This window comes from Electrona antarctica, assembly GCF_951216825.1.
Source record: "Electrona antarctica genome assembly, chromosome: 23".
NCBI classification, from domain to species: Eukaryota; Metazoa; Chordata; class Actinopteri; order Myctophiformes; family Myctophidae; genus Electrona; species Electrona antarctica.
This window is the reverse complement of record NC_136804.1, coordinates 24,735,222-24,760,530: the sequence shown is the minus strand read 5'-3', so window position 1 is coordinate 24,760,530 and position 25,309 is coordinate 24,735,222. Positions and strand designations below refer to the sequence as shown.

Sequence of the window (25,309 nt, the reverse complement as noted above, 5' to 3'; positions counted from 1 at the left end):
AGACTCACCTAATTCCTAAACCTCAAGCGACAACTTTTCATCCGGAATGCGATGGCACGTGGAAAACACTAGACCAGATTGTTTTATTCAACTCATTAAAGCTATATCCCAGTTTATAGCATAAAACAAACAAAATTATTGACAACTGCTCTCAGCTATCTCCGCAAATCTACGCACTTTGGTTAAAAGTTTAAGACACATTTCCTGTAGTGTATATAAGAAAAGTGCATCACTTGTGTTTAGAATGTCATCCCTTTTGTTAAGTAGGTTACTTATGTAACGTATGATGGTAGTGTGGCACTGGTCCGACCGCTCATTAGTCTGACCCATTACTAACCCTGTCCCCAAACCGTAACCCTAACCGCACGCTGAAGCCACGGGGTGTGTCTTAACCGGCCACGTAGTTGGACTAACTAGCCGGGGAGCTAGTCACCCAAAATTTGAGAGGACCTGCGATGTCACGACATACATTTTATTTGTGTTTTATCTATTAATTTGGTCATTAAGGTCCACAGAATGAGAGGTCTGCTCTGCCGGAAACATCGCGATGGTGTATACCACACCATAGACACCAATATAAGGCAAAAATGTGCTTTAAGTAGCATGTGACATGTCAAACTAGGGGGTTTTCATGATTCTGAATCCATTCCAAGCATTAGTTTTGCACGAAAAACACTCATTGGCCTAAAAACGAACAGTGTCTATACATTATAAATGTAAAATATATTAAATTTTTATTTGAAGGGTACATTCTAAATAAACTAATATTTGAACACCTGATCTTGTGGAAAACTCAAAGTAAAATCAGTTTGGATTATAAAGCTAGCAGATGTTAAGGTTTGGCTTGTTCAGGAAATGCTACTTGACTACTTGTCCATTCGTGTGAGCATGGCTGAGGGAAGTAGGGGTGCTGGGGGAGCTGGAGCACCCTCTCCGCCCAGGCACAGCCCCCCCCCTCGGACAGGAGGGGGAAAATAATAATAATTTTAATCAAAACAGATTTCTGTTAATGGCGTGTGGAGAGGGAAAGTAAAAGCCACTTTTCTGCGTGAAAATGTGCGAAAATGCGCATGCACGAGGCGCGTGCACACGCATTTTGTGCACGCAGCACCTCCTACTGTAAACATCTTCCCGCGGCCATGCGTGTGAGTAGAAACTCCAGCATCTGTTCCAGATGAGCCATCTGAGGAAGAACACGGATGAAAACAGTCCTTAGTTTGGAACAACATGATGTCCTGAGTCCATGTCTCTAATGGAGCATATGAATGATTCAGAATCATGAAAAACCCCTAGTTTGACATGTCACATGCTACTTTATTTTGCCTTATATTGGTTGTCTATGGTGTGGTATACAAAAATGGCCATAACTTTTTTTCGCGATGTTTCCGGCAGGGCAGACCTCTCATTCTGTGTACCTTAATGACCAAGTGAATAGATAAAACACAAATAAAAAGTATGTCATGACATCATAGGTCTCCATTCCTTGAGCTTTTGGGCCTGTGGCTCCCCGGCTGGTATAACACGGTGATGGCTCGGGTTTAAGGCTCATACATAGTCTGGATTTTCGGTGGTTAGGTGACCACCGAACTACAACATGACGTCACGAGCCGCGGTGAAGAGCAAACCACCGCCACCGCTCCAGCCCTTCTCTCTGTTTTTACTCACCACCGCTCAACGTTATTTCAGCTCCGGTGGTCACCTCACCACCGAAAATCCAGACTATGAATAGGCCTTTAGTCTGTCATTTTCATGTGTGCGTGTGTGTGTGTGTGTGGTCTCATAGGTAACCTCCCAGGCACAGAAGCAGTAGGACGTGCACAGTGAGCAAGTAGAGGGAGAAAAGGAGAGGCGTGCGTTGGCGCGAGCAGAACGTCACGCGGAGCATCCGCACGAGTCCCGGGCCTCCTCTCCGACCCTGCGAAAAAGGACAAAAGTGAGAAACACCATTGTTACTAGAGCAGGGGTCCTCAACGTGTGGCCTGTAGACCATTAGTGCATTACGTCCATGTGTGCAAATTTTATTTGACAGAAATAAGAAACGACTGACTGAAATGAAAAGTACTGTATAAATTCAAATAGACAGAGGTTCTCAAAATCAACATTGGAGAAGGCTAAATTGTGTTTGCCTTGAGGTCTTCATGTGACCACCGTGCTGACTTTAGGTGCGTTACCCATTCAAAACATATCAAATAAATAACGGTAGTGGGTCGCACACACCAAGACTTCAGTTCAAAATATTTATTTCATTTTTTAACAGGGACAAACGTTTCAGCTATCCAGCCTTCATCAGTGTGAAGGCTGGATAGCCGAAACGTTTGTCCCTGTTCGTTTGTCCCCGTGTGTGCGACCCACAGTTTGCCTTGAGGTGCCTTCCCTCCAATGCAGGCTCCTCAAATTGGTCCCTGTACTAAAGTGGTGACATCACCACCACTCGGGGCAGCAGTGGCTCGGGGGTATAGTGCCTGGTAGAGCGGCCGGGTGGGAACAGCGAGATTCCCAGTTCGATCCCGGACTCCCCCAGAGTTACTGTCGAAGTGTCCCTGTGCAAGATGCTGAACCCCTATTTGCTCCCGATGAGCAGGTTGATGCCTTGCATTGGTTTCCTCCGCCATTGGTGTATGAATGTGTGTGAAATTGAATGGGTGAATGTAATTCAAAGCGATATATAAATGCACCATTTATATATACAAAAATACATATTGGTCCTTACTCGAGTGACCACTCCTTCTGGTTCATCTATGAGGACAGCTGTTTCTGAGTGCTGTCCTTCACGTGCAGCTTGCCATTCACCTTGGGTATAACTGATAACATCAAACAGACACAGTCATGAATGTCTTTTTTTATTATACATTTGTGTTTACTTTAGAGTTTAGACCAGTGGTTTTCAACGTTGATCATATCAAGGTCCATTATTTATTTGGCATTTGAGCCACAGAGTACGGACCACCATTTGATGATATTTTGGCTCGCAGACAACTAAAGAATATTTAGTTGTCGTTGGATAAGATTTTGTCCACAATTCCATGCTGTATTGATGTGGTACCATAGGAAAGACAATAGGCAAGCTAACAAAATAAGACATTATTTAACATGCTAATTGTGTAGACTAGATTGTATAAATTAAGTAGCCTAATGCAGGTGTTTAATTTAACTCTTATCTATAAGGGTCCAATTGGTTACCAACTCTCCATCATTTAGCTGTGGACCACCTGGAACCCTCTCAATGACCACTAGTTGAAAACCACTGGTTTAGACAGATAATTGACTATATTCACACAGTGGCTGTTTTGCTCTTGGGGTATGAAGTAAAAGCAAAATGGCTGCTGTGTGAAATGTGAATATGGCCAACAGAAAAAGCCGAGAGCAACACAGGACATGGGGAGCAGGAAGAGAGAACACTGGGTTTCTGTGATCTAAAATGATGATAGTCTCATACCTTTTTAGAAGATCCTGTGAGGCCATTAGTTGCTCCTCGATTAATAATCTCTGTTGCATCTCCTCATCCAGCCTGATGGAGGAAATTAAAGTTTACTTTCTTTCTAAGAAAGCACATGCAAATGCTAAGTCCAGTGTGACTGTAACATGGAAGTAGGACTAGCTACTACCTAGTCCATCCTCTTCTGAATTCCAAATTTCCAATACCCCAAATCTCGGCCAAATCTCGTGGCAGTGTTACGGTGAAAGTTCACAGGGTGGTCACATATTTCAGCAGGTCACCAATTTCACCGTAACACCACCATGCTAGAGTGAACGAGTGTGAGTGAGTGAGCAAGTGGCCAAGATTTTGGGTATTGGAATTTGGCTTTAATGATCAGTGTTACGTACCTCCTCTGCAGCTCTTTCACCTCAGCCATGTAGGTATGGCCCTCTAGGGAGCTACTGCGCTCCTGTGGGGCACCAGGTGCGCTGTCCACTTCCTCCGTCCCCTGGAGGAAAATTACAACAGTAATCAGGCTACACACATTCACCCCACGCTGCTTATGGAACTCGGCTCCGCCTCGTTCGCTGTCGTGCCGATAATTGCAGTAAAGCACAGCCTCTCGTGTAATATTGCTTAAATTCATCTCTCCTCCTCTCCATTCCGCACTGGGGATAGCACAGGCCTAAAATAAAATAGGTGTTTTTGAGTGGTGCAACCACTCCAAGGAACAGCAATGTCCGTGTCCGTGTGACACCTATGTGACTCGTGTTAACCTATGTTTGTGTGTGACTCATGAGTACCAGTAGGGGCGCTGTCGTGCCAGAAACAGAGAGAGAGAAATAGTGCTGCAATTAGTGCTGCACTGTTGCCTGCTAATGAGAGCGAGAGAGGGGGGGGTGTAAGGGGGGGAGTTGCACCACTCAGTTCACACGGGTATGATCTTTATATATGTACTCACACTCCATGGACAATGATGTTCTGATGTTTACCTGTCTCTGATAGTGCTCCTGTAGAAGTTTGGGCTTAGGAGCCTGAGCTTCCTCCAGCATGGCAGTAAGCTGCCGTAGCTGTTGGTCACGCTCTGAGAGTGTGGCGAGTGTCTGCTGCTTCAGCTGTTCTGCCTGAGCCATCCAGTCAGCACGCTCCAGCCTGCAACGAGAACACACAGTACCCCATCGTCAAATGTTTACCTCGACAGGCTGCTTCGGTGAAGTGATCAGTGACATAATGAGAGTATCCTTTCTCACTGGAGCATTTCGATTTCCTGACTGCCCGCCTCCACCATGTTCTCCAGTTGCCTTATGATACTCAGCATCTCCTCGGCTTTTGTCCTCTCCTCAAACAACGCCTGGCTGACTTTGATCAGTTCTCCTGCTCCCAGTCGAGCCAGCTCTGACTTCTTCCTCTGGAGCTCTGAAGTTTGTTGCTGTAGCTGTTCCAGCTGCAAGGTAAAACACACAGAGAAAAAAACTAAACATACTGGTGATGGATGCCCTGCAGCTATGTCGAACTGTAGAGTTGCTATGAATGTAGTGAATTTGACTACCGGTACCTATAGCAGCAGGCATTCAAAGTGCAGAAGACGTCTCTTACCAGTCTTTCCCTATCATTCTGCAGGGCTTGTAGTGCGTTCTTCAAGCCCCACACTTCTCCGGTGGAGCCTCCCGGGCTGCTATGCGCCGACGGTGGTGGGGCCACCGCCTTGCTCATCTCGTCCAGCCGAAGGCTCAGCTCCTGGACCTCGTTTACCGCCTGGTCCCTGCTGTCCTGGAGGGAGGCCATGGCCTTCGCAAACGACTGGTTCTCTGCTCGCAGCTCGGCCGTCACTTCCTTCTCCCCCACCAGCTTCTGCTCGATCACCATCAGGTCTCGGGCCAACTCCGCCACCCTCTCCACGGCGCTCTCCGACTCGGTCCGCATCACGCCTCCCTCCCAGCGCAGCTCCTTCAGCTCTTTGGCCCTGGAGGCCTGCTCCTCCCTCTGGTGCTGCAGCTTGTGCTCCAGGGCCTCCACCTGCTCCCTGGCGGCCTTCAGCTGCTCCCTCAGCTTCTCCACCTCTGCCCCCGGGGCGTCTCTCATCTGCTGCTGGACCCTGACACCCCCGCCGTCGCCGCTTTGACTGAGGGTCTCCCTCTCCACCCTGCCCGGTGCGGCCCCCCCTGACTCTACCTCCCCCCCGTCTCCTCCGCCAAGGTTCTTCATGCGAGCCTCCAGGGTGTCTCGCTCGCTCTCCAGCGAGGCGATGCGCTCTCGCTGCGTGGCCAGGAGCCTCCGGTGCTGCGACTCCTTCATGCCGAGGACCTGGTTGAGCTCCTCGCGGTAGCCGTGCAGCTGGGCCGCCAGCTTGGCCTTCTCGGCGTACAGGTCGTCTCTCTGGACGTGCAGCGAGCGCAGCTCCTCCTTCAGGCTGTTGTTCTCCGCCGCGGCCTCCTGGATCAGAGTGTCCTTCTCCATCATCACCTGACAGTGCAGAAGAGACCCAGTGTTTAGGCCATACATGGATGACTGGCGGCCCAGGGGCCACATGTGTCTAAATTAGTAGCTACATTTTTTTTTATGTCCAATGTATTTGTATTTAGTTTATAAAGTTAACATAACTGTAATTAAAGGCATTTGAAATTAAATAAAAATGTTGCTTTTCAGGATTCCAATTGAAAAATAGCAAAACATTATTCAGGATTTGAATTCAAATAATAGCAAAAATAGCCCATCTACAAGCTCAATGCGACGCGTTTTGAGCTTGTAGATCGGCTATTTTTGCTACGACAGTAATATGCAATGTGGCCCTCTGGGGTGAGTGTGTAAATATAGTGGCCATCGTCAAAGTTTCCCACACCTGGTTTAGGCGACTATATGACGAAAAATGTCTACTGCCTTTTGTCACTGACGAAAACTAAATATACAGAACATTCAGTAGACGAATAAAAACTAGACTAAAATATTAGAGAGGGACTAATTGAGAAGAGATACAGTAGAACTAAAAGACAAGTCTTTAAAAAATATATATATATCCCACGATTTTGTAAGCCATTTTTATCACCCAGTGTCAATTATCTAATGTAATCCTGGGCTCTACACTCCCTCAAGTGACAAGTCGTTTTATGCTAGGTTGCCCTCTAAAAATAGCCGATCTACAAGCTCTTGTGAGCATAACATTTAAAAACATTGTTATTATCCAGGTTTTACCTGCAGGTGTTTCTCTTCCAGCTGTTTGTACATGTAGAGAACACGTTCTCTATCGTCTTGCAAAGAGGCCATGGCCCTCGTAAAGGAGCCCAGTCTGTCTTTACTGTGGTTGCCCTCTTCCTTCGCCTTCTGTAGCTTGGCTTCCAGATCTCGCAGTTCCTCTCTCCTCTGCTCCAACTCTGTTTCTGCTAGCTGTGCCCTGCTGTCAGCCTCTCTTCTAGCCTCCTCTGCAGCCTGGGGGAAACAAACACAAACTGTGAGGAGGAACAAACTGTGACGAACAGTTGCTGTAGAAATATATCGTTGCAAAAATAACCGTACATATATTGCAAATAAAACTACCTGAGTGACAGCCTGCTCCTTCTCCCCGAGCAACTCCACCTCTCTCCTCTCCTTCTCGCTCAGCTCCGTCTGCAGGCTCTCCGTCAGGGCCTTGGATGAGCGTAGGTCCGTCTCCAGCTGCTCGACAGTCAGACACAGCCTCCTCTCCTCGGCTTCCCTCTCCCTCAGCGCTGTCCTGGCCTGGTCAGCTTCACCCTGAAGCCTCCCGACCGCCTCCTCCAGAGCCCGGACCCTGTTACGGAGCCCCTCCGCCTCACTCTCCAGGGTGCTGGCTTCAGCCCGCATGCTCTGGATTTGGGCCATCGCTTGCTCAAGCTTCCCCGTCTTCTCCTCCAGCGCAACAATGGTTTCTCGTGATTTCTTCTCCTCTTCTTCCATCCTGAGCACCCGATCTTGGTCTACTTTCTGCAGTCTATAATGAAAGATGTCGATTAAATGGTGCATTTATAAATGGTGCATTTATATAGCGCCTTTATCCAAGGCGCTTTACATAGATTGTGCATTACATTCACCCATTCCACACACACATTCAAACACCGATGGCAGCGGAAACCATGCAAGGCACCAACCAGCACATCAGGATCAATTAGAGGTTCAGTGTCTTGCTCAAGGACACTTCGACACTACAGTAACTCTGGGGGAGTCCGGGTTCGAACTGGCAACCTTGCGGTTACCATCCAGCCACTCTACCCCTGAGACACCGCCGCCCGATTAGTGTCAACATCTGAAATATATGTTAGAACAAACGCACACATACATGCTCATGCACACACACGTGGTTTGGGCTTTACCGGTCCACTGAAAGCTGTAGTTCCTCCTTCTGCGTAGTTTCTTTCTGCAGCTGTTCGGCCAGCTCCTTGGCTCGTGTCTCGGCCTCACGTACTTCAGACTCCTTCCCTTGGAGGGTGCTGTTAAAGCGCGTCTCCCACTGCCGGATTTCATCCAGTACCCGGTCCCGGTCATCCTGCAGTCAGGGTTGTCACAATTAGTACATAATCGTCTAAATCGCAATTATTTGAGGCAATTGGAATTATTTTGTCATAATCGTTATTTCGTCCTAATCGTGTTAACATTCATAAAAATTGCATGTCTTGGTATATTTCAGTTATTTGTTATATCTGCCCTGTGCACTTTTTTAATTACGAAGCCTAAAAAAAACACAATTAAAACGTTAAATCGCAAGAATTATTTGTGTGACAATTAATCATCAACTTAATGCGTGATCGTGACAGCCCTACCTGCAGTGAGGACATGCAGCGTGAAAAGGCGGCCAGCCTGGCCAGGGATTCGTCCAGTCGCGCCTGCATCTCCTGGGCTTGTCTCTCGGCGCTCCTGGCCATGTTCCTGGCCTCCAACGTGGCCTCCTCTTCCTTTTCCCTCTCTCGGTAAGCGTCCTCCAGCCTCAGCTCCACCTGCTTGAGCTCGGCCCCCAGCCTGAATCTCACGGAGTCCAAAGTCTGCTCCGCCTCGGCCTTTATGGACGCCTCCCGTTGCAGCGCCGCCTGTTCAGAAGCCGTCTTCTCGGCCAGGGCCTGGCTGGCTCGTTTCTGGGCGTCCTCCAGCTGGGATTTGCAGCCCACCAGGTCGGCCTCAGTCCTCTTCATTTCCTCCAGGGTCTTAGAGGTTTCTGCACGGGAAGATTCCAGCTCTCGGTGGAGCTCGTCGCGGGCTAGCTGCAGTGCCTTGGCTTCCCTGCCCAGTTCACTGATCCTCTCCTGATATCTGATGCAGTCCTTCTGCATCTGACGTACTTCCAGTTGCTTTTCCCTCAGCAGTTCCTCCAGCTGACGCGCTCGACTCTGGCTGCCCTCGCGGACCCTCTGAGCCGACTTGAGCTGTTGCTCCAACTCTCTTTGCTTGCCGGACTCTGCCTCTGCCTCGTCCCTCTCTCTCTGTGCCTGCCTCTTGTCCTCTTCTAGTCGGGCTGCTCTGTCCCTTTCACTCAGCGTCTCGGCCTCCAGGTCAGCGCAGCCTCTCTCCAACCTCTCCACTTCCCTCTGGAGCTCAGCCAAGCGCTCTCGGCTCTCTGTCGACTCTTGCTGGTAGCCAGCGATGCTGCCGTTGAGCTGGGCCAATTGGTTCATCAGACGCTCCTCCAGGTCATCTTTCTCGCTCTCGAGGCTACTGCGGAGCTCTTTAAAATGGGCTTCCCGTTTAGACAGTTCCTCCACGAAACTCTGCTCTTTGTCTTTGCTCTCTTGGAGGCATTGCTGCAGAGAGTTTACAAGGCTCTGCTCCGTCTCTTTAAACTCCTGGAGTTGCTTTTGTAGTGAGTCCAGTTCAGCCTTGAGTGTGGCCTCCTGTTCCTGTCTAAGCTCTCTCTCTGCACTAAATTCTGCCTCCATCTCCCTGATTTTACCCTCCAAACCAATCTGGTTACCTTCAGTTGTTTCCGTTGGCCTCTCCTTGGTAGACTGCGACTGTGTTTCGGGTGCAGATAGTGCAACTACTTCCTCAAATGGTGCTTCTCGCTTTATAGCCTCAGGCTGTTCTTCAGAATTACTCTCAAGTTCATCATGGGAAATTTCAGCCATGACACTGCTTGCTTGCTGGGCAACAACAGACTCTTCCACGACAACTTCAGAGCTTGAGGCTGTAGGTGAAATTTGCCTCTTTTTTTCTACCTCTTGGGCATGTTCTTCCTTCAACTCGGCAACCTGTTGCTGTAAACAGTCCCTTTCAGCTTTGATCGAATCCAAATCCAAAGTTTCCAGCTCCTCCCGAAGTCTTTCAAGCTCAGCTTTCAGTGTCCTGTCATCTCTTCTGACTGCCTTCTTTTCCTCCACTTCCCTAAGCCTCTCATTTTCCTCCTCCAACTCCAGTATTTTCTGCTGCTTCGTTTTAGCGAACTTTCTCATTTTATCTTTAATTGAATCCACTTCTTTCTGCGCCTCCTCTGCCTGCCGTTCTGCTCCCTGCCTCACCACCTCGTGAGCCCTCACTCTGGCTGCCAGCTCCTGTCTCTCCTGTCTGGCGGCTTCCAGGACGCGTCTCACTCGCTCAGCTTCGTCGCTCACATTTTCATAGGACTTGAGCAGAGTCTCATACTCGTCCTTCATGCCCTGGACTTTATCCTCATATTCTTTGCGGTTCCTGGCGGTTTCTTCCTTGACAAACTCGGCTTCTCTCTTGCACGCATCTTTCTCCGTTATTATGCCTTCCATTGCCAACTTGAGGCTTTCACAGGACGACCCTAGGCTTTGGTTCTCAAGTAAGGTACGGTCGACCTCTTCGATCAACTTAACTCGCTCTACCCTCAACTTCTCTAGCTCACACTCTTTGAGATCCACAATCTGCTGCAGCTCAGCGATGAGTTTCTCCGTAGAGGCTAGTGCCTCTTTCTGGGCCTTGCTTTCTTTGAGGGCCTCTTTGCGGGAGATCAGAGCGGCCTGAAGTTTCCGCTGAAGCTGCTGGACCTTGGCCTCATTGTCCTTTACTCCCTGTTGTTGTTGAACCACAGCCTCGAGGCTCAGCACCTTTTCCTGCTCGGCCGTCACCCCTTCCTGTAGGGAAGATATGAGTTGGTCCTTCTCAGCCACTGTGTCCTGCATGGAGCGAAGGAGTGTGTTCTGCTCACTGAGCTGCTGACTTAGCTCCGTTATCTCTCCGTTCTTGTTGTCGAGGAACCGTTTAAATTCCTCCACTTCAGCCTGCAGACTTACAACAGAGGCCTCTGCAGACATTGCTCCAGCTGCAGCCTCCACCTCCATTTTCAAGGATTCCGCATGAGACTCTGCCTGGCAACACTTCTCCCTTAGAGAGTCGATCTCCTCCAAAAGAACGTCAATCTGTTTTTCCTTCGCTTTTTGGGATTCCAACTCCTTGCCCAAGTCGATGAGCTCGGCTTCCTTCTGTGAGAGACTGGCATGGGTCTGCTGCAGCTGACCCTCCAACTGTTTGCACGTCATCTGCACAGCTTGATGCTCCTCTGTGAGAGTTTGCAGATGCACATCTTTTTCTACAGAGGGGCCTAGGGGCTGCTCCACGGGAGGAGGTTTATCACACTGCGGTGGTGCTGAATCGCTTTCACTGAAATCCACCCAGTCCTCTTGGACCCAGTCACCCGCTGCTGGCTTCTCTTGTTGTGTTCCGGTGAGAGCCACCGCCTGTTGGTTAGGTAAAGCGTCCTTCTCTACGATTACATCTCTCTGCGCCTGTCGTTCCTCTAGTTCTCTCAGTTTGGTTACAAGAGATTCCCGCTCACCGTCCTGCTTCTCAAAACGTTCCAGAAGCTCATTGTGTTCTTCCTTCTGCTGTTTCAGTTGTTCCCGGTGGTGCCTGTCTTTCTCTTTGGCCTTGCGAATGGTTTCCTTACGAGCTTGCTGGGCTTCGAGGAGCTTCTTCTGTAGCGTTTCACACTCTGCCTCTAGAGAGGCTATGTGGGATTGTGTAACTCTGTCATTTCTGCTCTGTTGAGCGACTTCACTTAGGTTTTCAGCCATAGCCTGTTCCTGGGTTTCAGCCATAGCCTGTTCCTGTTCGCCGATTCTCTGCTCAAGACTCCTGACTGCTTCTTCTTTGGACCTCAAAGTTTGCCTTACTTCCTCGAGAACAGTCTCCATTTCCTGAATTTCCTTTGCTCTCTGTTTTTCTACATCAGGTGTATTCATAGGAGTCTCCACTGTTGCTTTGCCATCATCTTGCCCTTTCCAGTTCTTGGCCTTCTCCTCAAAATCAGCCACTTTCTTTATGAGTTCTTTGCGTTGTACAAGCGCTGCCTGACATTTCTTCTTCAAGTTTGCAAGCTGGGTTGTAAGATCCTCCTTGTCCTTTCTCAAAGTAACAAGCTCATATACATCCACCGGGCCCTCATCCTTCACTTCCTGTTGCACTGATCTGACATTCTCTAGTTCCGATATTTGCTCCTTCAGCTTCTTCACCTCACTGCTAATCATAAACTTTTCCTCTCCTGCCTGAAGAAGCTTGGCAGACATGCCGTCATTCAACTCCATCATCTCTTGGTCTTTCTGCATCACACGATGCTGTAGCTCACTGATCTCAGAGTCCTTCTCTGACAAAGACGTGTTGTTCAGGTCCGTCGTCTGCGAGTATTCCAGCAGGCTATTCTCCATGTCCTGGAGCTTATGCTCCAGTTCGGAGGAGAGCAACTCCCTGTCCTCCAGCTGTGCACTCAGCATCCTGGCGTGGCCCTCTTGTTCAGAAAGGGCTTGCTGGACGATGTTTAACTGTTCTTCTAAAAGTTGCATTTCAACACGTTTCTCCTCCACAGAGGAGGCACACTGTTGGGAGAGTTTATGCACCTCCTCTCTGGCTTCACCGAGCTCCTCCTTTATGTTCTGGACCATGGATTCCATCTCTTCTCTGACAGCTACCAGCAGCTGCTTTTCCTCTTCGAGGCTATGGATTTTCTCTTGCGACTCGGTCGACGTCTCTCTCAGCCTCTGGAGTTCAGCCATAAGCTCGCTGTACCTCTTCTGGAGTTCGTCCGCTAACGCCTGGGCAAAGACTTGGCCTGAGGGGAAGCTGGAGTCGGTGGTGGAGGCACCCTGCGGGGTCAGCTGAACATGCACGGTTTCTCGGATGACAACGGAGGAAGAGGCCACTTGAACGGCGGACGTTTCCTGCTCCATGCTGGTCTCCTCCCACGACTGCAGCTGTAGCTGGCCAAAGTCCTGAAGCACGGAGGGCCACTCCTGGCTGCATTCCTGGTTCACCGCTTCCAGCAGGGTCCAGCTGCTGTGGGCCACTTCCGAGTCACTGCTGGTGACCATCTCGTCCGAGGAGGCTCCCTTGGACTCTCCGGGTGACTCGGACTGGCGTCCGATGAGCTCTGGGCTGCTCTCGTTACTGCTCTCCTCTGTCTGTTCGGCACAGACAGAGGTGTCCTCGGCCAGCAGGGTGGTCTCCTCTTCTGGGGTGTCCTCCACGAGGTCAGGCAATGCCAGTGGACTGTCACGGGAGGCACTGGTAGCATCAGGATCCTGCTCTGGAGTCTGGTCACAAACGTCTTCTGTTGCACCCTCGGCGCTTTTCTCTTTAGCCAGCGAGAGGCATCCTTTCAAGGCAGCCAGCTCATTATCTTTCTCCAACAACCGATGCTCCAAGGCCAAGATTTGTGCTGAGGAAGTCAACAAAAATAAAGAGAAGACAAATGAAATGCTTCTCTCATGTTAATCGGCACAATAATCAGTGTTTGTTGTGACAAATGAGCATTAGCGCCTTTCAATCAAGCAGTCTTTCAAGTTGGTTGTAACATGATCACAACCATCTGTTCTGTTGTGTATTATGATCTTTATGCCTTTTAATCTGAGTGGTCTTGGCAAAACAATGTCTTCTTAATAGAGGATGTGCGACTGTGCGTGCGCTGCTGGCAGGATGCAACACAGATCAAATTCTGCATTTATAATTTGGAGGGAGATACATGCATCAAAACAGAATCTTAATTATACAGTTTTATTTTTAAGTGTGTACATGATTAGATTTTAGTATGCTGTGCCATAAATTAAATTCTTGGATAGGAGGAGGATGACATTGTGGACATTGTAATAGTATGCAGGATGTTAGTACTACTAATCACGTAATGTTTGCTCACAGAATGTTTGTTCAAAGGCTTCTGGGAGCAAACAATTTCTCCATTCTCTGTCAGACCAAATCCAAAAGTGCTGCTCAATGACACCAAAATCATTTTCTGTCTTTTTATTGTTACGAGAATTGGGGAAGAGTATATGGGTTACAGTCTCCCTTGAAGTCATATTTCTTTACCTTTTGCAGCATCAGACGATTCCGGCACTGCTGGTTCAATCACATCCTGTCCCAGAGGTTCAGACAACTAGGGGGAAAGAAAAAGATAAAAATGTGAGCTACTTCTGAACACAGAAGCTGTTGACACACCGACTATGACTCATCATTCCTCACAATGAACTTCCTGGTATAGGGTGGACAGAAAGAACACAGCACTGATGATAGGATAGCCTGTTATATTTGTTGTATTGCTGTTACAATACAGTGTGTCCCAGACTCCCAGCACCATACTTTCAGGTGCATAGGGCTGTCACAAATACCAATTTAAGTTGATGATTAATTGTCTCACAAATAATTGCAATTAACGATTTAATTTTTGCAATGTACATTGGAACGTTACAATTTGTATTTCTGTTTGCCTTTTAGGCTTCGTAATTACAAATTGCACAGGACAGATATGACAAATAACTGAAATAGGCTATACAAAGAAATAGCTGAACATTTTTTTTACTTTCCAAATGTTTGAAAATGTATGGACATTTTTCAACTTGGAAATGATTGACGATTACCTGACAAATAATTGTGACAGGCCTACAGGTGCACAGTGCTGTCTATTGGATCTACAGTCCCAACAGGGATTAACGTTTTAAAACTGCATTTTTCCCGACATTATGTGAGCTCTATACTACCTGACTTCCCTAATAAGCCTAATGCTAACCCTATTGATGAATTTCTGTCTTTTGACCCGACGATTAAGGGCGCCATTTCAATATTATATGATATCATTTCAAATTCGAGGCCAGCGCCCTTGGATAAGATAAAGGCTGACTGGGAACATGATCTGGGCCTCACACTGTCTGATGAAGTTTGGGATTCTATTTTTTCTTCTATACATAAGTCTTCTCTTTGTGCACGACATTGCTTAGTGCAGTTTAAAATAGTCCATAGAGCTCATATGTCTAAGGCTAGACTGGCTAGTATTTATCCTGACGTAACTCCTACCTGTGACAAGTGCAGGAGCGGTGATGCAACTTTGATCCATCAGTATTGGATGTGTCCTAAATTACAACCATTTTGGGGGAATGTGTTCGATACTCTATCCAACATTCTACATCAAAATCTAGACCCAGATCCCTTAGTGGCTCTCCTTGGCACTGCTGGAAGGGATGACCTTCCTCTAACACGCATAGAGTGTCGTATGGTCGACTTTGCCTTGTTGCTCGCTAGGCGTGCCATTCTGCTCAAATGGAAGGATGCTGCCCCGCCCGTGCTCCGTCAGTGGCTTCGTGATATAATGTCCTGTCTCGAGTTGGAGATGTTAAGGTTTTCAATTGCCGGCTCTGAGAAAAAGTTTTACAAGACCTGGGGCCCATTTATGACATTCTACCACAACACACAAACTGCATAGTGTGCCGTGCCTATGCCTCGGCCAACGCCAAACCACAACAGAAACAAAATCTGCTCTATGAAAATCTGCTTTTTTATTTTATTTTATTATATTTTTATTTTTTGTAATTATGTATGCATGTATTTTGCGTATGTGTGTGTATATATATATATATATATATATTTATTTTATTTCCTCCAGACTGTTCCGACTATCCTTGGGATTGTGGGTGGGGGGAGGGTGGGATAGGGGATTGAGTTTTATTTTTATATTTTATATGTCTGTCTAATACTTGCCCCTGGGCTACTGTCGAAAAACCTGAATAAAAAGATTTTGAAAAGAAAGAAAACTGCATTTTTCTTTATGGCTGGGGAGGTCACAAAGCATCGGTCTTGGCCCAAATTCCTGAAGTTCTGAGTTGTCTTATATGGTGTGACATTATAGTCAGGGAGGCACTAGTAATAAAACACTGTTCGTCAGATTGCTCATTTTACACTGAGCGCACGGCAATGGCAGCGGAAACATTATAGCATTTATTAGGTATTTAATGCTTTCGTTTTCAATAACTCCAACATTTAGCTAAGATCAGGCTAATGTAGACACAGGATTTCAGAAACTCATTATAGAGAAGTTAGGGTTTGCAGTTTAGCTTTGCAGAGATGACAAAGACTGCCGTTTCACTAAGCAGTGGTTCTCAAAGTGGGGTCCCCCAGTTGTCCTCGAGAGGGTGTCCTTGGGAGTCCTCAGCAAAATTTGTTAACCCATTTAGACCTGAGGCTGATTCTACAAATGTCTTCTAAATCCTGACAGTTTTCTGAAAAACCCTATGTTTCTATGTCAGTGGTTCTCAAACATTTCCATGTCAAGGGCCCCCAAAAATATATGTAATTGGCTGCCGACCCCCATCTGAAAATATGTTGTTCCAGGGACCCCACCAGAAGCTCTGGGGGGGGTCCTTCGCTCTGAAAGAATATATATTCAAAGACACATTTTCACGATCTTTCAAAAATATATAATGACATAATGCTTAAAACACCAAAAGGGGTTCCCGTACAGAATGGGTTTTATAATCAAAATCAGTTTACTCACTTTAACCCTATGTACTGTAAATCAGCTATTTGTGAGATTGTAGATCTGCCGTTTTCAAATGTTTAAAAAAAAAGTGAATATTTTTTAAACAAATCGTCTGGGGATCCCTGGCACAAAATATTTTCTGATGGTCGTTCGCAACAAATACATATTAATTGGGGGTCCTTGACATGAAAACGTTTGAGAACCACTGATTTAAAGCATTCCTCTCTAGAAAATAAAACAAAGTGCTCACATGACTAATGAATGATTACCCCCAAAACTATCATGTTTAATTGCTTGCTTACTACTAACCGTTCCAATATGCTGCTCCAGGTGTTGTATCTTGGCAACGGCCTCCTCACATTCCGATGTACTTCTATCCAGTTGCTCTGAAAAAAGAAAAGCTCATTCAACTTTGATGTCACATCACCTTGGCATATGGCTTAAGGGGACTCGACATACTGTACTACAGTAAATGCTTAGAATTCCTTAACAGTAAAAAACTAGGACTAGCAGACACATAAAACCCAGGTGTGTGGGTGATTCTCTTACCCTGAAGGACCTCCATGCTGAGAGTGACTTGGGCACAGCGCTCCTCATATTCACCCCGCTCCTCCCTCAGACTCGTCAGTCGGGCCTCCAGTGACTGCAGAGTTCCCAGGAAAAGGGAGAGATCGGTCGGGACAGGGCTTTCTTCTTCCTCTGCTAAATGAACGTCCTCCAAAGCCAGGGCATGGAGACGTCTCCATAATTCGGCTAAGGTTTCAGTCCTCTTCTGACTCTGTCCCTGCTCTTCTCTAAGAGAAGCCATCTCGTTCTGCAACTTATCAACATCCACCATCTCCCTCTCCGTGTTCTCCTGGACGGCATGGGCGGCCGCCTGCTCTAACTTCTCATTCACGGAAGTGAGCTCTCTCTCGAGCCGAGCGATTTCCATCCCGTCTCTCTCCGACGCGTCGCGGCTCGCTTGGACGGCTGCAAACTCTGCCTCTTTTACTGACTCAAGCTCTCTCTCCAATCTGGCGACTTCTTCCATCATCTCTTTCTCAAAAGCCTCGCCTCTAATGATAAACGCTGCCTGTTCTGCCTCTCTTGTGCTGGTCATATCTCTCAACTGCATGGCTACCTCGGTGTTCCCTCTTTCTAAGAATTCATTCTGGGCTCTGAGCGTTACCAGCTCTGATTCAGTGCGGGTGGCCTGTTGGGCCAACTTCTGCTGTTCCTCTTCCCTCTGCCTGGCAGCCTCAGCCAGCTCTGCTTCAGTGCGTGTGGCCTGTTGGGCCCACTTCTGCTGGTCCTCTTCCCTCTGCCTGGCAGCCTCAGCCAGCTCCTGCTCCATCAGGCGGAACTGGGCAGTTAGGATCTAGAGATAAGAGTGAAGAAATGTGGGCGTAAGTGGGTGTGAGATGGGTGGTTGAGCCAAACAATGCTTATTGCGGCTAGAGCCGCAATTTTGGTTATTGCAAATTGTGACTCTAGCCGCAAATTGCAACACTAGATTTTTGAAGCTGGAGTTGCAACACCAGCCAATGACAGCCCATACATCCAAACAGAAAATTCCTATCTGATTGTATTAAACAACGTTAAACTCACCAACATTGCAGCTGTACAAAAAGCTTGAATCATCCACTATCTGCAGTGTTTGTTTCATAAACATCCACCATAGACATTACGGTATGAGCTACTTTCTGTGTCAAGAAATGACGTGCAGGTGACTATTTTTCTGCGGTGGAGTTTGGAATGAACTCGCTCGTTTTCAATAATGCAACCTCCTGCTGCCTCCTACATTATGTGAAACTTCAAAACAGATGGTACGTAGGGCCATTGAGTGGTTACCAACGAGCACTTCCAAACTCAAACACAAATCACCTGTACGGAATTTGGCAGAAAGTAGCTTATAACAGAAAGAGGATACGAACTCAAGCTTTTCGTACAGCTGCAATGTTGGTGAGTTTAATGTTGTTTTAATACAATCAGATAGGACCTTTGATGTTTGGATGTGTGGGCTTTCAATGGCTGGTGTTACAACTCTAGATTCAACCCATTATTTAAAAAATCACACCCATGTGAACTGAGTGGTGCAAGGTCTTATATAGCCTGATCAGCTGTGGTCTGACGTAATGTCAGTGACCATAGTAACCATGCTCATTTATTTGGGTCCCACGTACAGGTACACACACGTACAGGTACACGGGTACATACACGGGTACAGACAAAGCTGGTTGTTGGAGTGGTTTGCACCACTCAAAAAAAATATAGTGTTGCAAATTGCGGCTAAAGGCCATCTAGATTGAAAAGCGGGGGGACACGCCTGTCGGAGTTGTATTACTTTCATCAGCCCCGTATTGATTACAGTCGGCTATAGTGTCAAGTTCAGCGATTTAATTGAAACGTGGCATCCGGTCGGATGGGATGGGATGGGAGCTGCACCTGCTTCTGTTGATCGGCACTGTTGAGCTCCTGCTGCAGCATTTCCACAACTTGGGAGCGTGAGCGCACGGCTTCCTCCAGCTCCTCACACCGCCGCTGGGATGTTTGCAGTGCCTGGGGAAACGTACAGGAGTCAGAATTTGATGACAATTCAATTCAAAGGATCTTTATTGGCATGAGAAAACATACGGTCACGTAATACACATGTGTCAAAATATAATAAAAACAGTTTAAAATGGGGAAAGTATATACAGTTGGAGGGGGTACAGCATTTTGTAAACAGAGCTATGTCACATTGTGTCGTTATATACATGTTATACAGGGTATAAAGCTTTTTGAAACAAATAGCAATTTTCACATTGCAGCATTTTTTCTCAAGACTATTTAAATAGCATACGACAAACCTCGGCTTTAAGATGTGTTTAAAGGTAGCAGCTCTGTTTACATGTGCAGTAGGTCTAGCGGTCTACTTGGTACAGATAGTAGTTCTATGACATGACAATGAATCCTGTGACATGACGATGAATAGTGAACATGGATGGAATTGTGTGGTGATGGTTTTGAAATTTCTCCTTTATGTACTAATGCAGTGGTTCTCAACCTTTTCAGGCCTTTTCTTTCTTCTTATTTGCGGATGCTTCCATTTTTATAGTGTAGTTTGGTTGATTACTTTTGATGCAGTAATTCTTTTTCAGTAAATCTTTTATTTTATTTTTTGTTGTTATTAAAAAGGTCACGTCACTGTCATCTGGGGGGAACCCAAGATCATGACCCACAGGTTGACAACCACTGTATTAAGGAACTGACTCTTCACAAAATTGAACGAGACAACAATAATACTGATCAGCTTCAAATGCTACTGAAATGTGGCACCTGCTGGAGCTCAGTGTCGCTGTGAGATTGCATGGTGACCCTCAGCAGTTCGTCCTCATGTTTCTGGACCTGCTCCTGGAAACGCACGTCCTTCTCAAACACGACAGTCTGCAGCGCTCGCAGCTACGTAAGGGCACAACCACAACACCCTCCGTCAGTCAGAACCCTTTTTGAAAACACTCAAACCCTTTAGAAAACGATCTCTTCGTTCTCAGGTGTCAGGATTATTATGGTTACCTGCTCGGTGTGAACTGTTTCTTTTTCTTGAAGGAGCTGCTGCGTGGTGTTGAGGTGTTCCTGGAGAGCCCTGCTGTTGGCCTCCTCCTCCGACAACTTGTTTCTCAGCTCCTCCTCTGCAGCGCCACCAGATCCTGTAAAAGAGCCGTCCGGGCTCTGATGGAAACAGGACAGATGTAAAACGCACAAAAAGAAACCTTGATATCTACGGCACAAACACAACGTTGTACCTGTACATACGGGGTTGTTTTTTTACTGGGTTTTTTATTGCTCAATGGAATAACTTACAGTTATTCCTTCTTGTCCTTTCAACTCGGATATCTGTTTGGTGAGAGAAGCCACCTTGGCTTTGGCCTGCAGTTTCAGTTTGGTGAAGCGAGTCTCTGCGGTTTCTTTTTCATCCTGCGAACATTCAACAGAACATCATTAAAAAAGACAACCTCAACAATTAACCACTTGAACGCTACAACACCATACCTATTCGCCAACAATAGCCTATCTATAAGCTCACAATGAGGGACATTTGGTTTTTTTACGATATATTTTGGGGTTTTCTGCCTTTATTGGATAGTGTACTCTGTACAGTATGGTGAAAGGAAATGGGGAGAGAGATGGGGGCTGAAACCGGCAAAGGTCGTCGGGATCGGGAGTCGAACCCGCGACACACCAATCAGGCTGGCTTAGCAGCCTAGGTGCCCGGACTGCTACACTAGCCCCCCGGGTATGTAGCACATTGTTGTGCACTTGTAGATCTGCCATTTTAAATTAATGTTTGCACCAGAATAGAGATGCTAGAAAATGCATAAGAACGTGCACAAAACACTTGCCTTGAGCTGTACATCTTTGTTGACCAGATCGGCATCTCTCTGGGCCAGCTGGTCGTCCTTCTCTCTAATGAGCTCTTTCAGCTGGACCACCAGCTGTTCCATGTGGGCCAGTCTCTCCAGGGTTTCCTCTGACACCTGCAGAGTCCCCGCTGGGTCGTCCTGCTCCTCCCCTGGAAGTACCTGAGGCACCAGTCCATCCTGCCAAGACAGCGCACACACACACACACACACACAGGAATAAAATGATAGCAACTTGAAAAGAGAAAGACTTCATCAGCCACTTAAGGTTGAGGGATAGGCCAGAATAACTTCACACACAAATAATAATCGATGAATTGTTCCTGAGGGTCAAATTCGAATTTTTCCTTCTTTAAGAAAAGAAAAAAGGTCAAAATACTGCTGTCCAAAGGCTCTGATTGATGGATTAATCTTTCTTAAGAACACTACAATAAGAAATAGTTTTGGTCAGTCACGCAAATAGCCCTAAAAATGGATCCACCTGCGATTATTGAAGGAATTATGCATTTTGGTACCAGACTACAATGCACGACAGGCGTCCAATTAGATCACATCTTGAATTAACAAATTCAAATCAGCAACTTGTAGTCAACGTGGTAGATTTGTAGCGTGTCTGGTCATTAAGGAGGATGTTAAGATGTAGTAGTGTGTCCTATCATTAAGGAGGATGTTTTGCATGTCGGCTCCCACCTGTGGATCTCCATCTGGGGGCTCTTCTCCAGAGAGCTCCTGGAGGACTGTGGCCAGACGACTCAACATCTGTGGGAGAACAAAACAAAGCTGTAACTGAATGCAGGCTGGCAGCACGGTTTAGGTCGGGACTCATTCTGTAACTGAATGCAGGCTGGCAGCACGGTTTAGGTCGGGACTCATTCTGTAACTGAATGCAGGCTGGCAGCACGGTTTAGGTCGGGACTCATTCTGTAACTGAATGCAGGCTGGCAGCACGGTTTAGGTCGGGACTCATTCTGTAACTGAATGCAGGCTGGCAGCACGGTTTAGGTCGGGACTCATTCTGTAACTGAATGCAGGCTGGCAGCACGGTTTAGGTTTGGACTCATTTGTGTGTCACTTAAGTAAGTATCCCCTTTTTGTTTTCTACACTTTGTTTACTACAAAAGAAATCTAAAATTAAAAAAAAATGCATTAAAAAAAGAAGCTCACAATGCGTAACATCACAACATGTTGTGAGCTTGTAGATCAGCTATTTTGTTTGGGGGGCTTTCACCTTTAATTTATATTTTTATAGAGGGACAGACAGTAGGCTGACAGGAAATGGGGGAGAGAGATAGGGGAATGACATGCAGTAAAGGCCGTCGGGATCGGGAGTCGAACCCGCGGCACACTGACAGACTCAGACTACTGGCCAAGGTGCCTGGACCGCTGAGCCACGGCCCAGGAAATCACATTTCTAAAACAGTTGGGAACCCCTGGTTTAGATTACACATTTTGTCCTTGCTATTCTGCTTTTTATTAAGAGGATAGGGGGCTGCTGGTATTGAAAATTAATATTTTACTGCAGTGATGCACCGAATATTCGTCCGCAGAAAATATTCGTCCGCAGAAAATATTCAAAAGCGCTGAATAAATGTTTTATGGACCCATAATACTGATTATTATTTAAGTTAGGTTTTGCCATAATCAGGTAGATTTAAGGTGCGGCCATGACAGCATTGCTAGGAAAAAAGATATAGAATATTAATCATATTCGGTATTCGGCCAACTATATTTGGTATTCGGTTTCGGCCAAGAATTTCCCTTTTGGTGCATCCCTATTTTACTGACATTGAGAATACATTGTGAGGCCAATTTCACTAAAAAAAGAAAGAAAACAATTATAACTGTCATAACAGTAGGAAAATGGTAGACCTATCATCCAGCTGATCAGCTCAGAGGCTTTGTGGTTACGGTGGGAGGTCGGGTCATACCATAACCCAAAGACAATACAAATGGGACTCAAATTACTCAATGCCTAAACCTCCCTTCTTGGCATGGGCTGGATTGTGGGTAGCTGCAATTTGCAACACTAGACTTTTTTTAATGGGCTGAATCTAGAGTTCAGCAACACCATCCATTTACAGCCCATACATCCAAATAGAAATGTCCTATATGATTGTGTTAAACAACGTTAAACTCACCAACATTTCAGCTGTACGGAAAGCTTCTGCTAAGGAATTCCGTGCCGGTGATAATCTTTGAGGGGCGCTAGCCCCTCCTATGCACAGCTTTGTATGTAGGTGTGTTTGAGCACATGTTTGTAGCACGGAATGCGATGATTTGATTGGCTGATGTATGGTGATAAGAGCACCCCTCACTTCACACAAGTGTGATTTTTTCCTAAGTGATGGAGTTCGGAAGCGCTCGTCAGAGAATTTGCACATAATACAGGAAGCGGCAGCGCGTTGGGTTATTGAAAACGAGTGCTTCCAAACTCCAACATTTCTAATTTCTTAACAGATAGTAGTAGCTCATAACATGTCTACGGTGGACATTTAAGAAACAAACACTTTGCAGATAGAAAGTGGATAGTTCAAGCTTTCCGTACAGCTGCAATGTTGGCTAGTTTAATGTCGTATAATACAATCAGATTGGACTTTTCTGTTTGGCTGTCAATGACAATGATTGCAACTTGCAACTCTAGATTCAACCCATTCAAAAACAATCTAGTGTTGCAAATTGCGGCTATGTGGGTAGGTCCCTGCGACGCATGTCCAGGAGGTGCACATCATGGTACTGCCTCACGCTACAGAAACAGGAACTGCCCCATTAGGCCTAATGGCTCAGGAACAATTTTTGATTTCAAGGCTACTCATCACTAGTACTACTACTTACTATTCCAGTCTTGCTGGAAAGGTGTGACATTTTCATTTAGGGCTAGGCGGTAATAGGTATGGAATAACATTTACTGTGTAATTTGAGGCACTGTATCATTGATGGCATAACTGGCATTATATATTCCTTGTTCATAATATAAATACTTAAAGGGGTAAAGAAGTGGTATGGTAACTGCAATAGCAGCCATCATCATGGTCTTTGGTCTTAAATGTATTACTATCCCGGACGGTTAGCTCAACCGTCTGGGCACCTAGGCTGCTGAGCCAGCCTAACGGCGTGCCACGGGTTCGACTCCCGATCCAAACGGCCTTTGCCGCATGTCTTCCCCCCCCCCCCCCCCATCTCTCAGAAAGTGCAATAAACACAGCTTCAAGTACAGCAGAAGAAAAAGCTAAACAAAAAAACAAGCTCTCCTGGTCAGCGCATGCAGTATGAACAAATTCCATACCAAAGAAAATGCATACATTCTACTACAGTTTACACAGCCCACCCCAACTTTTGTTTATCTAAAAACATACATAAACTTTAAGACCATGAATTCAACATAAAACACAAACATTTTCAATCCTAGGCTAGCCTAAGACCCAAAATAGACAAACTTACAAATGCTTAGTTATGAATAACCATTTCAACAAATCAGAATACAAAATCTTAGCCTGTACTTTTCTCTGTCTTCCAACATGGCTGGCTGCCTGCAATGTGCAATTGTGTTATATTTGTAGGCAGCTAGACACAATGGTTGATGATATAATATGAGCAATGTATCATCAGCAACAACACTAAAATGGTCTCCTAATGGATCTTGTAAACAAGTCACTCGACTATGTGAGTGTGTACACACTACAGAATGCTTTTGTTTTATGGCACCTATCCCTGGCTGACACTGACAGCCACTATTATAGGCCTCTTCTATTGGGACTGTTTATGTTGCTGAAATTCCCCAAACTGTGTGCAGTGAATCCAAAACCCACTGGGTCGAGTTAAACCTTGTTGTCCCGAACCTCTCACATCAGACACTCAACTGCGGCTGCGTCATTATAGTTTGTGTGACGTCCATGTTAGATTAAAATAATAATTGCTCTCCTTTCATAGATAAGATAACAATCAACGAAACGTTTGTCTTCAGGACAGGTGTATCCAGCGTGCATAAATAAGGCTTCACGAATGACTTTGCAGGGCAGTGGTCGTGGAGGTACTATAAACTTCACCAACCCTGGCTTACTCGCTCTCTCTCTCTCTCTCTCCTCGCAGCCTTGCTAAAACAAGCTACACAACAACTCTGCAAAACACAAGAAACAGCTCACAAACAAACCGAACCCGGCGTTTCTGTGTCATTGAATGAAACCCCTTCAAAGATGTAACCTTTACAGAAATATGGTTTGACCAACCTGTGCGAGTGTCTGTCCAGTAAACTGTCTTTTATGATCTGCTTTTGGATGGATGTGTGTGACTGTGTGTGCAAGCCTACAGTAGCCACATCACCAGCAAACATCCCGGAAACAGAGTTCTGCCCTGCACCGATTGGACAGGCTGGTTTGCTGCGTAACGAAATGGTGCGTTCACACGGGCAGATGCAACGATGCAAAGACGCGTCGTGACCCTGTGAGTTGACTTGGAGCAGCTATACGTGCATCATTGCGTCTTTGCAACGTCATGTCGCTGGCTTCCATTGACAATGAATCGGACCCGGATCGGAGCACTGATGCTGAGCCCCTTTGAGTAAATAGAAATATAAAACCATTTTTATTTCCTCTCCGACTCCCAGAGAGAGTACAACGAATGGAACGTACGTGCGCACAAAAGGGGAAACATCCATGATGTGCATGAATATATTTGCTACAATATTTGACCGCTAAACTTGTGACATTAATAAGGATGGTGGTGGTGGGACTTGGCCAAAGAAGAGGAGTAAATGTGGTGATCCACAGTATCGGGCAGTTGGCGAGGAGTGTGCTGCTGCTCGCCCACTACACCGCGGTG

At 46.4% G+C, this 25,309-nt stretch overlaps 1 protein-coding gene across 1 annotated transcript; it reads right to left on the bottom strand.

The window, feature by feature from the left end:
* Nucleotides 1-63: 63 nt before the first annotated feature.
* golgb1 (golgin B1) lies at nt 64-24,840 on the bottom strand. Its single transcript, XM_079494098.1, has 21 exons — nt 24,718-24,840; nt 21,185-21,253; nt 20,477-20,674; nt 19,938-20,051; nt 19,650-19,805; nt 19,413-19,535; nt 18,540-18,653; nt 16,662-17,472; nt 16,422-16,498; nt 13,673-13,739; nt 8,188-13,028; nt 7,741-7,913; nt 6,950-7,361; nt 6,608-6,841; nt 5,015-5,881; nt 4,669-4,862; nt 4,411-4,570; nt 3,826-3,926; nt 3,437-3,508; nt 2,711-2,801; nt 64-1,915 (listed from the first exon to the last, which is right to left on the bottom strand). Exons 2-21 carry the CDS (start codon nt 21,251-21,253, stop codon nt 1,778-1,780), a joined length of 9,012 nt encoding a protein of 3,003 aa, XP_079350224.1. The 5' UTR covers nt 24,718-24,840; the 3' UTR covers nt 64-1,777.
* Between the last annotated feature and the right edge of the window lie 469 nt (nt 24,841-25,309).

Bases quoted from the DNA above. Each gene is read 5' to 3' on its own strand.
- golgb1 (XM_079494098.1), bottom strand. From the start codon at position 21,253: ATGTTGAGTCGTCTGGCCACAGTCCTCCAGGAGCTCTCTGGAGAAGAG. The intron at 19,806-19,937 runs GTAAGTTATTCC...TGTTTCCATCAG, and splicing joins AAGGACAAGAAGGAATAACT to AGCCCGGACGGCTCTTTTAC. The intron at 13,029-13,672 runs GTAAAGAAATAT...TGACTTCCTCAG, and splicing joins ATCGTCTGATGCTGCAAAAG to CACAAATCTTGGCCTTGGAG.